The 12680-nt window shown below is 42.6% G+C and overlaps 1 protein-coding gene across 2 annotated transcripts in view; it reads right to left on the reverse strand.

Moving 5' to 3' along the window:
* LOC137377000 (tetraspanin-32-like) overlaps positions 1-12680 on the reverse strand; it is a 99612-nt gene that overhangs the window by 35269 nt on the left and 51663 nt on the right. For both annotated transcript variants that reach the window (XM_068046099.1, XM_068046097.1), the window contains exon 4: positions 8736-8810. In XM_068046099.1, coding sequence (XP_067902200.1) covers positions 8736-8810 — 75 coding nt within the window. The remainder of the gene's footprint in view (positions 1-8735; positions 8811-12680) is intronic.

Here is a 12680-nt window from a genome sequence, read left to right on the forward strand (position 1 = left end):
CATGTCCCAGAGTGCTTTACAGCCAATGAAGTACTTTTAAAGTGTATTAATACTGTTATGTAGCATCAATTATCCATGAATTAATGAGCAAAACAGCCTAATGCATGGTTTAAGTGCAAGAGCGCACAGTATCCTGAACACTTACATGAGAATTGTGCTTTCTGACAGACTGCTAACACTGCTGACCTCTTGCTGCCAGAATAAGCCTTTAACCTCATAGCAATTCCTAGGCTCTATTCCTAGTTATTCATGAGGGTTGTTAATTTTAAACCTGTAGACTCTGCTCCTGTGCTTATAGCCTGTGTCTAATACCCTGGGAACACCACCACCTGATAGTTCTCTTCCAAGCTACACACCATCCTGACTTGGAACTATATCGCCGTTCCTTCATTATCGCTGGGTCAAAATCTTGGAACTCCCTTCCTAACAGCACTGTGGGTCTCCCTACCCCACATGGACTGCAGCGGCTCAAGCAGGTAGTTCACCACCACCTTCTCAAGGTCAATTAGGGATGGGCAACAAATGCTGGCGTAGCCAGTGACGCCCACATCCCATGAATGAATAAAAAAAGATCCACATCATCCATGTCTCTCAGCATTTTAAAGACCTGGGTCATATCCTCCTCTGAATTATGTTTTTGTATTAGAATCAAACGCAGTTGAGTGAATCTCTCCTTGACTACAGAATCACCATGTTGCTCTTCCACCATCTCAGACTGGGGCCAGGAACAGGGATATCAGCACTAGTTCTGGATTAGGGTCATTCACTAGGTTATCAATGTCAATCCGGGGCTTGGAGTAGGTGTGATGTTTGCAATGATTCGGGATGTGTACTGATAATGGACTATCAGCTCCTGACCCTGAACCTGGATCAGAACCAGTAACAGGGCTATCAATCCTAGCCCAGGCCTAGGACCATCAACTTGTGTATCAGTACTGTGTTACGGTCAGGTGAGGAGGAGCTGAAGGGCTTCCCTTTTTTCCCTCTCCCTGTTTGACCACAACAGACTTAATTCTTTTTTAAAGTGAATGTACTGGCCAATTCAGTAGGTGTTTGATTACTTACTTGCTATTATCATAACAAGAACCAATTGGACAGGTTTTCTTGAGGTTAACAAAGAAAGAGGTTAACTTTATTGTACCTAAACCAAACTAATGAAAATAATAAACTATGCGCTAACTTTCACTCACTCACACACACTAGAGGTTTACACACACACAAATAGGTTAAAGACTGGGGAAAGGTAGATTGGTTGAGTTAGGGTCCATAGAAAAATGCAGTATACAGTCTGTAGCATTTGGTGATTTGGTTGGCTTCTAGCTGAATTCGGTGGTGCCGAGGCTTTTAGTTTGAAAAAGTAGATGACTACTCCGGTGAGTCTCTTGAAGACAGCGATTATGGATGATTTCCTCCAATTTCCTCCACTCTGTAGCCAGAGTGTACAAAGATGGTCAGACAAAAGGCAGAGTTCGAAGCTTGTAAGTTGAAATGGAGAGAGAGACAGGGACCCCCACTTGGGTCTGCATGTGTCAGAGTCCAGTTGCTTCTCCTTGCTGCTGTAGAGAAACACCAGCTTAAAACCACAGATGGGGAGGGGCTTGTCACATGACAGTCACCCAGTGATTCAAACATGGTAGCAGTGTTTCTCTTCTTGCTAAACAGAACAGGTAGTTCTCTTAAACTTGGTCTAGGTTCTTACTTGCATGAGCAGCCATTTCATCTATAGCTCACAGGCTTTGCAATGTAGGATACAGTGTTGCAAATCAGGTGGCTATCCTAAGCTGCCAGCAAAGTCATCCTTCATCTGTTCTCTCTTATAATTCTTAAAAAAATATAAATTCAGATCTCCAGTCGGTGGATTAAAGAAAATGATCATTCAACAGAACAAGCTGGTGTGACAACTGGTTCTGGAAATGTACTAAGGTCAATTACCAGGATATCAGTACTAAGTGTGGATCTATAATGGAGTGAGTATTGGGGGTTTTGGAACTGATCCTGGACCTGCACTGGTATCAATAACAGGGATATCTATGCTGATTCTGGATGTGTACCGAGATCAGTTAATGGGAGTAACAATACTGCTCATGAACTGGTACTGGGATCAGTACGGAAGGTATCAGTATTGATTCTGGACCTGTACCAGCAACCAAGCTATCTGTTCTAATCGTGGACCTGTATCAGGGTCAGTGACCATAGGATCAATACTCGACTTCAGGAGAGAAACAGACAGACAGACACACACACACACAAAGTATAGTTCAGCACTGGGATGTTAGTTCTGACCTTGAATATATATTGGGATCAATTATGGGGATATTAGTACTGATCCTTTACCTATACTGTGATCAGTATTGGATCAGATTCTGGAAGGTAGTTTAATTTTAGATTGTGTAAATATCTTACAGAATGGATGGCCTAACGTCTTTAGGAAGCTGTACCCAGCTGGCGATGCTGCAAAACCACATGAATTACTCTGTGTGCCTCCCCTAAACAAGCTTCATTGGATGGTCTGCTTGAGAAATCTCTGTCAGTCTCCACAAAGCGAAACTCAATTCAATCTTTGGCTTACAGACCTCAGGGAATTCATTAAGTGAGGCCCTGAGCCATAGGCTGTGTATTCGCATTAGACTCTGTATGTAATAGATACTGAGTGAAGACTCTCAGAATTATACTGACATAAATCCAGGACTGTCTATATCAGATTAATTGCTACTGTCTGTGAGTCATGTCTGCAGTTTCAACAGCTCAGCCAATAGTTAATCAAGTGTTTAATTAATACTAGCTGCTCTCCTGTGGGAATGCTGACGGCAGCCGGCAGTCTGGTGTCTAGACCGTGGTTGTGTTGTTTAGCTGTTTAGCTGTTAAAATGGAGCTGTGTTTAACTGTTCTTTAAGGCCACTGCTTGGGTACATTTTGTGAGGAAGTAGCATATCTTGCGGTCAGTTGGAAGATAATTCCTGAGGAAAGTTTCTGTAGAATGGCAGATGCTTGTAAATTCCTAGCTCCTTCCATGGTGAAAAGGCCAAATTATCAAGATCAGAAAAAAAGGAAGAAATTTTTAAAAATAGTTTGAGACTTGTAAATTCAAATTTAGATGTCACATTTCATTCAATTAGGCGACCCCTTAGCCTTTTCAAGAGAAAGGAGACTCGGCCTGCTCATCCTGTCCTGACAGGTATAACCTCACATTTCTGGTATCATCCTTGTAAAATTTTTTTTGCATTCTCCCCAATGCCGTTATATCCCTTTCAGTGGCCAGAAAACTACACATAGTACTCCAAGTGTGGTTTAACCAAGGTTCGACATAAATTTAGCATAACGTCTCTATTTTTCAATTCTATTCCTCTAGAAATAAATCCTAGTGGTTGGGCTTGCTTTTTTTTAATGGCTTTATTAACCTGTGTCACTACTTTTAGTGATTTGTGTATTTGTATTCTCAGATTCCTTTGCTCCTCTACCCCAGTTAGATTCTTATTTTCCAAATAGTATACACCCTCTTTATTTTCCTTACCAAAATGTAACACTTAGCTGTGTTGTAATTTATTTGCCAATTATATGCCCTTCTGCAAGCTTATTAATGTCTTTTTGTAATTTGCTGCAGTCGTCATCAATATTGACTACTGCCTGGACCTCCCCACTCTCCCCGCCCCCTGCCCAACACACACACACACACACACATACTTTGGTGTGGTCCGCAAATTTAGAAACTGTATTTTTGAGTCTGAAGTCAAAATTGTTAACAAAAATTGTGAAACACATTGGTCCCAGCACTGATCCTTGTGGAACCCCACTTTCCACCTATTGCCACTTTGCTTAGCTATCCTTTACCCCTGCTCTCTGCTTTCTGTCTTACAGTCAGCTAGCTATCCATTCTACTAATTTTCCCGACTCCACGTTCTCCGACCTTATTCATTAGTCTGTTATTTGGCACCTTATCAAAGGCCTTTTGGAAATCTAGATAAATTGCAACTACTGCATTACTCTTGTTTAATCTCTCTGTTACCGCTTCAAAGAATTTAATGAGTTTGTTCAAGCAAGACTTTCCCTTTTGAAATACATACTAACTGTTCATTATTATATTTTTGGTTCCTAGATGTTTTTCTATTTTCTCCTTTAGTAGGGTTTCCATTGTTTTTTCTATCTCTGATGTGAAGCTGACTGATCAATAGTGCTCTGGACATGTTCTAGCCAACTTCTTAAATACAGGTTAACATTAGCTAGCTACTAGTCCTCTGGCACTACATCCTTCTTGAATGAATTATTAAATATGTGTAATAGTGCCTCCGATAGTTCATCTCTAAATTTATTTGAAATGCGCGGATGCAATCTGTCCAGACCAGGGAGTGGCTTCCTCTTTGAGCTTGATTAGTTTATTTAACATTTCTCTTTTTATTTTAAATATGGTTGTATCATTTCAAATCTCATCTTCCAATGCCATGTCCACCCAATCTGTTTCCCTGGTGATACTGAAGCAAAGTCATTACTTATTTCTGCCATTTCGTTATCATAGTCATTTTCTGTACAGAAGGAGGCCATTCGGCCCATCAGGTCCATGCCAGCTCTCCACAGAGCGATCCAGTGAGTCCCACTCCCCAGCTCAATCCCCGTAGCCCTGCGAAGTTTATTTCCTTCAAGCTCCCATCCAATTTCCTTTTGAAATCATTGATTGTCTCTGCTTCCACCACCTTCGTGGGCAGCGAGTTCCAGGTCATTACCACTCGCTGAGTAAAAAAGTGCTCCCTCACATTCCCCCTGCACCTCTTGTCCAAAACCTTCAATCTGTGTCCCCTAGACCGTGTATCATCAGTTAATGGGAACAGTTCTTCCTTGTCTAACTTATCTAAGCCTGTCATAATCTTATATACCTTTATGAAATCTCCCCTCAATCTCCTTTGCTCCAAGGAGAACAACACAAGCTTTTCCAACTTAATCTTGTTATTAAAATCCCCCATCCCTAGAATCATTATGGTAAATTTCCTCTGCACCCTCTCAAGGACCCTCACATCCTTCCTCAAGTGTGGTGACCAGAATTGGACGCAATACTCCAGTTGTGGCCTAACCAGAGCTTTATAAAGGTTCAGCATAACTTCCCTGCTTTTGTACTCGATGCCTCTATTTATGAAGCCCAAGATCCCATATGCTTTGCTAACCACTCTCTCAATCTGTCCTGCCAGCTTCAAAGAGTGATGCACAAGCACCCCCAAGTTCCTCTGTATCTGCACACTCTTTAGAAGTGTGCCATTAAGTCAATGTTGCCTCACCCTATCCCTACTGCCAAGAAGCATCACCTCACATTTGTCTGTATTAAATTCCATCTGCCCATTCTGCTAGCCTATCTATGTCCTGCTACAGGCGATTCGTATCGTCCTCACTGTTTGCCACTCCTCCACTGACCCTCCTATTCTATGAGCCTCAATTTTATTAACCAGCCTTTTATGTGGTACTTTATCAAACACTTTCTTAAAATCCATAAATACAACATCCAACGCATTCCCTTCATCGACCTTCTCTGTTACTTCATCAAAAAATTCAATTAGATTAGGTAAACATGATCTGCTTTTTATGGCTGTTCTTACTCAAACCTGTCCAAGTGCCTGTTGATTTTTTTCCCCTGATTATCGTTTCTAAAATCTTACCCACCACTGACGTTAAACTACTGGTCTATAGTTGTTAGGACTGTTCTTACACCCCTTCTTGACTGAGGGTGTCACATTTGCCACATTCCAATCCTCTGGCAACTCCCCCATATCTAGGGAAGATTGGAAGATTATGGCAAACCCTTCCACTACATCCATCCCCGCTTCCTTTAGCAACCTGGGATGCAAGCCATCTGGACCAGGTGACTTATCTACCCTAAGCATAACCAGCTTTTCAGTACCTCCTCCCTCTCAATTTTTACCCTATCCATTGCCTCTACTCTCTCTGCTTCTACTGATATTTTATAGATCGGGATATAGCACTGAAACAGGCCCTTCGGCCCACCGAGTCTGTGCCGACCAACAACCACCCATTTATACTAATCCTACAATTAATACCATATTCCCTACCACATCCCCACCATTCTCCTACCACCTACCTACATTAGGAGCAATTTACAGTGGCCAATTTACCTATCAACTTGCAAGTCTTTGGTTGTGGGAGGAAACCAGAGCACCCAGCGGAAACCCATGCGGTCACAGGGAGAACTTGCAAACTCCGCACAGGCAGTACCCAGAACTGAACCTGGGTCGCTGGAGCTGTGAGGCTGCAGTACTAACCACTGCGCCACCCTTCCTCTTTCTTAGCAAGCACCGATACAAAGTAATCATTAAGTATTCTAGCCTTGCCGTGTGCTTCTTTGTCCTTGGTAGTCCCCTGCTTGGGATTTTATCCTATCCATCTCTTAGTGGCCCAGTTCCCGTCCTGACTTTCCTTTTTTTATTTCTGTGCTTGTAGAGCATTTTACTATTTGTTTTATGTTCCTTGATAATTTCATTTCATAATTCCTCTTTGCCTTCCTAATGGTTTTTTTGGCTGCTTTCCTAATCTCTTCATATTCTCCCTTATCACGCTCTTCCCTGCTGTCCAAGTACTTAGTGTACGTCTCTTTCCTTATCCTCAACTTTTTCCTAATGTCTTTAATCATCATGTTCTTGTTTTTTAGTGTAATATATTTTTCGTGGACTCTGTTGAACAGCATTTTAAATGTTTCCCATTGATGTTCTACATTATTGTTTGCCGAGATTGTTGTCCGTTTTATTTCCCAAGTTCTATTCTCAGTCCCTCTAAATCAACTTATCTCCAGTCTATCACTCTGGTTTTTGTCATACTTTTGTCTTTCTCAGTTATTATCTTAAATAGTCTAGATGTTCCCTTACTTTTACTTTTAATCTGCTCTGGTCATTCCCCATTATTAGATTACTTAGTAGAAAGGTGTCCTGTGCACAATGTACAGACTCCATTCCCTTATCCCCTTTACCTACTTCTTTGGTTCAGTTAATTTTGAGGTAGCTAAAATCCCCGTGATTATTATGCTGTGTTTCTTTTTACTCGTTTCCTGAATTTGTCTGTATATTTCTTCCTCCATCTCCATTCTACTATTAGGTGATCTGTAGGATACCCCTATTAATGTGATTCATCCTTTATTATCTTTTATATCTATCCACACTGATTCTATTTCTGTCTTGCTGGTGGCTGTGTCTCCTTTCTCTACTGCCATTAAGTTATCTCTAATAAGTACAGCAACCCAAGCTCCTTTTTCCCCTCAATCTTTTCTAAATATACTCTGCAATGTTTAATTCCCGGACCTGATTTTTCTGTAGTCATGTCTCAGTAATTCCAACTGTATCTGGTTCCTTGCAATTTATTGTTGTTTTTGGTTCTCCTGTTTTATTACAGTCGCCGTGCATTGCTGTACAGACATTTTTACTAACAGTTCCTCTTACTTTATTTGTAACTGTAGTTTTGCACTCCTGTTCTACAACTCTATTTGTTCCCAGGTCAGTTAAGTCCTTACTTAGGTTCATCGGTCCTATGCTCTCCTTCCCTGTTTTGTTTATATTTAGGCTTGTTTAATTTCTTGTGGATCCCTCCAGCACCCCCACTCCCCCATCTTACTAGTTTAAAGCCTTTGCGACCTCCCTATTTACCCTTTCTGTTAGGTCAGGAAACCCAGAAATACGCGTTTTCCTCAGGTCCTGCCAAATTTAATTGATTACCATCTTTGAACTCCATTTCCTGGCCACAGCCAGCCAGATTGAGAGGTTCCACGGCTGTCAGGCAAGTAGGCCTGCGACATGAGGCCACAGCCAGTGAGCAGCGAGGATACAGATATTGGGGACAGGGGGCATCAATGGGGGGGGGGCCTGAAGAGATTAGGGGTCGTGGGGGTAGGTTGTCTGGAGAGATCGGGGAAGGGGGAGAAGATTGCTGAGGGCCAGAGAGATCAGGGAAGGAGGAAAGAGCATCAAAGGGGTCCTGTGGAGGACATTGCAAGCTGTGGAGGACATCAGGAGGGAATCGGATCGTGGTGGGGGGGTGGGTGTGGGTAGGGGTCCAATCGCTGGTCAGGTTAACAGGTTTGCTTAGGGAGTCAGGAGGAAGGCCCACAAGTAGTGCTGGAAGTGCACTAATCTGTTCAATGCAGCAGTCCTCACCTCCCTTCAGCTGCTGGGTTTCGCAAAGCCTAAGAAACCAGGCTGGCCAGTGTTAAAGCTAATATAGAGAAATAAAAGTCTGAGGAATGCTGCCTCATTAAAATATTTAAATGAGGGACTCACCTCCAAGGAGCTATTCTGTTGCACGCACCTGCCCTGCCTCCATTAAAACCAGAAATAGGAGCTTTCGAAGTGGTTAAGTTTTGGTTTGAGATTTTTTTGCATTTTAATTTCCCATCCAACCCAAACCCATCTGTTCTTAGGTTAAAATTCCTCCCCAGAGTAAAACTTACTTTCTATTGTCTCAAGCACTAAAGAGCAGTGTAGCAGTTTTGCTTCTCCCACATCACATCTGAGTTTAACTGCTAACTTATTGCTGACTATGGCCAAATTAAGGCCAATTTTGCATTGATGGAGGAACTATCTGTTAACAAAACTACACTGCCCACTTAATAGATACACCATAGCTCCCAGTGTTACCTGCTCTCTGTAACTAATCACAAGGTATACATTGCATATAATCTGTCACTTCTTCACTCAGCTACAAGTTATATTAAATGAATAAATGTAATTGTTGTCCAGGTTTGGAATGTGACTCACCAGATGCTTACAGGTAGATCTCCAATATGCCAGTTGAACCACTCCACAGAACAGGAGAGCAAAACAGAACAACACCTGCAGATAAAGGAAATACTAAACAAAATGATTTAGAGTCACATACATCTAGGATATAGACTGTGCTATAAGGAGTCTCCTGCGATAGACATAGTGGGATACATAAACATTTGGGATAGAGACTTTCATTTACATACCACCTTTCACGACATACCAAGAAACTCCCAGGCTCAATCTGTGTGTCGATGCAACCTGACTCCAGAACCTAGTTCCTTTTTTGTAGTGCCTTAATAAATTAATATCCTTAACCACCAGACTGGCTCTCCAATTTTCATCCTCTACCCCCCTTCATTCCTCCAATACTTTTCACAAGTGAATACAATGAGGACATTAGTGCCCACATTAGTACCAGCAGTGGGGTAATAAATTAACTATTGCTCACTGAGTAGCTGAATCAAATAGATGAGATAGAGAGAGAGTGATACAGTGATAGCAGAGGGAAAGAGAGAGAGTGAAACAGTGATAGCAGAGAGAGAGATACCGTGCTACCAGAGATAGAGAGAGAGGGAGAGAGTGAGTGATACAGTGGTACTAGAGAGAGCGAAAGTGTGATACAGTGGAACCAGAGATCCAGAGATAGTGTGGTACCCGAAGGAAAGAGAGAGAGAGTGATACAGTGATTCCCGATGGAGAGTGATACTGTAGCACCAGAGGGAAAGAGAGAGAAAGAGTGATACAGCGATACCAGAGGAAACGAGAGTGATACAGTAGCACCAGAGGGAAAGAGAGAGTGATACAGTGGAACCAGAGGGAAAAAGAGTAGTAGCAGAGGGAGAGAGAGAGATATAGTAGTACCAGAGGGAAAGAGAGAGTGATACAGTAGTACCAGAGGGAAAGAGGGAGTGATACAGTAGTACCAGAGGGAAAGAGAGAGTGATACAGTAGTACCAGAGGGAAAGAGAGAGTGATACAGTAGTACCAGAGGGAAAGAGAGAGTGATACAGTAGCACCAGAGGGAAAGAGAGAGTGATACAGTAGTACCAGAGGGAAAGAGAGAGTGATACAGTGGTACCAGAGGGGAAAAGAGTAGTACCAGAGGGAAAGAGAGTGATACAGTAGCACCAGAGGGAAAGAGAGAGTGATACAGTAGTACCAGAGGGAAAGACAGAGTGATACAGTGGTACCAGAGGGAAAGAGAGAGTGATACAGTGGTACCAGAGGGAAAGAGAGAGTGATACAGTAGTACCAGAGGGAAAGAGAAAGTGATACAGTGGTACCAGAGGGAAAGAGAGAGTGATACAATAGTACCAGAGGTAAAGAGAGAGTGATACAGTGGTACCAGAGGGAATGAGAGTGATACAGTAGCACCAGAGGGAAAGAGAGAGAGTGATACAGTGTAGTACCAGAGGGAAAAAGAGTAGTAGCAGAGGGAGAGAGAGAGATGCAGTAGTACCAGAGGGAAAGAGAGTGATACAGTGTAGTACCAGAGGGAAAGAGAGAGTGATACAGTGGTACCAGAGGGAAAGAGAGAGAGAGTGATACAGTGGTACCAGAGATAAAGAGAGTGTGGTACCAGAGGAAAAGAGAATGATACAGTGGTACCAAAGATAGAGAGAGAGAGTGTGGTACCAGAAGGAAAGAGAGAGAGAGAGTGTAGTACCAGAGGGAAAGAGGGAGTGATACAGTGGTACCAGAGGTACAGAGAGTGTGGTACCAGAGGGAAAGAGAGAGACAGAGAATGATACTGTCACACTCACGGGAAGTGCACAATGCAAATACAGAACCAAACTGAAGAGTTATAAAAAATGGAACAATTTTAAACAGACTAGTACATGTGCTGCCAGTGAAATGGAGGACAAGACACGTGACCCTCAGCATCTCTTGCACTCAAATCCACATCCGTGTCTACTAAGACTGAAAACCAATTAAGCCACGTCTGCATGGAAGTGCAACAGATAATCAAACCTGGATGTGAGCAAGACTTAAACACAATGAGACAAGACCTTTCTCAGACTTCTCATCTCTGAATAACCTCAATTACAATGGAGTGTGAACCACCCTCATCTCCTCAGAGTGGGGCTATTATCAAGGCCATTTTGCAGCCCAGCTAGGACTAAAACCTGACATCACATGGGTGAAGCCAACCCTTGTAAAATTCACCCTAAAAGGTGAATGTTAAGGAACAAAGGAGGGAGTCCTTTCAGGACAGGACTAGAGACAACAACATCAGTCTGGTCTCTCCTCAGCCACACAGTGCAACAAAAAGCCACTTTGAATTCCAGCAAGGCTGCGAGAGAGAGAGAGCAATCATTTCTAGCCAATACAATTGAACCCTGCTGAGACAAGTTGGAAAATAGCTACAGCAGAGAAAAGAGAGTGCCTTTGCAAAAACTACTTTTCTACCAGTTAAAACTGACCCAAGACATCAGCACCATCTTCAATTCAAAGTGAACCAACGCATACCAGACAACCAGCAAACAGGCTTGCAACTTTAAAAATTCACATTCCGAGGGGATTCCACAGGTTATTATTGAAACAACAGACTTTTACAACCTGAACTCTGAAAATCTCTTACCCTGTACCTTTCTATTTATCTTCTCTTGAGAATGTGTGCGAGTGTGAATATGTGTGTGAGTGGTGTTGCGATCATTTCGGGACTTGTCTAAAATAAGTTGTATTTTTTTACTTATAAAAAAACGCCTTGGAATTTTCCTTTATCTTGCCCGCCAGTGTTTTTTCATGCCCCCTCTTCGCTCTCCTAATTACTTTTTCAAGTGCCCCCCCCTACTTTCTATACTCCTCTAGGGACGCGCTGTTGTCAGCGCTCTGAATCTGCCATAAGCCTCCTTTTTTTTCCTTATCCAATCCTCTATATCCCTTGACATCCAGGGTTCCCTGGACTTATTGATCCTACCCTTCACCTTTACAGGATCATGTTGGCCCTGAACTCTCACTATTTCCGTTTTGAATGATTCCCACTGGTCTGATGTAGACTTTCCTACAAGTAGCTGCTCCGAGTCCACTTTGGCCAGATCCTGTTTTATCGTATTGAAATCTCGGCCTTGCCCCAATTCAGTACCTTTATTTCCGGTCCATCTTTGTCCTTGACCATAACTACCTTAAATCTTACCGAGTTATGGTCACTATCCCCGAAATGCTCCCCCACTGACACTTCCATCATTTATCCAGCTTCATTCCCTAAGACTAGGTCCAGTACCGCCCCCTCTCTTGTAGGACTCTCCACATGCTGGCTCAAAAAGCACTCCTGGATGCACCTTAAGAATTCCGCCACCTTTAAGCCCTTTGCACTAAGACTATCCCCGTTAATATTGGGAAAGTTGAAATCCCCTACTATTATTACACTATTATTTTTACACCTCTCTGAGATTTGCCTACATATCTGCTCCTCTATCTCTCCCTGACTGTTTGGAGGCCTGTAGTACACTCACAGCAAAGTGATTGCCCCCTTTTTGTTTTTAAGTTCTACCCATATGGCCTCATTTGAGGAACCTTCTAAGATATCATCCCTCCTTACTGCAGTAATTGACTCCTTGATCAATAGTGCAATGCCACCTCCTCTTTTACACCCCCCTCTGTCACGCCTGAAGATTCTATACCCTGGAATATTAAGCTGCCAGTCCTGCCCTTCCCTCAACCATTGAGAAGGGTAGTGATATTTAGAAAGCTATTTATTGGCACTTTCTGATTCTTTTCAGGGAGGTAGGGGAAAAAACCTTAGTATTTCTCCAAGTAAAGGGTTAATAGGTGGTGATGTACAAGTCCATAATGGAATTCATATATAGCCTGGTTAGAATGGGACAGGTTGCTTTCTCTCACTGTGTACTTCCTTATATTCTTTGTGCTGTCCCTTCCATTCTCTTCTTTCTTGAACATGCCAACTCATGTTGGTAAATACTCTCAAAGGTACTA

The sequence above is a fragment of the Heterodontus francisci genome, chromosome 14 (assembly GCF_036365525.1).
Source record: "Heterodontus francisci isolate sHetFra1 chromosome 14, sHetFra1.hap1, whole genome shotgun sequence".
NCBI lineage: Eukaryota > Metazoa > Chordata > Chondrichthyes > Heterodontiformes > Heterodontidae > Heterodontus > Heterodontus francisci.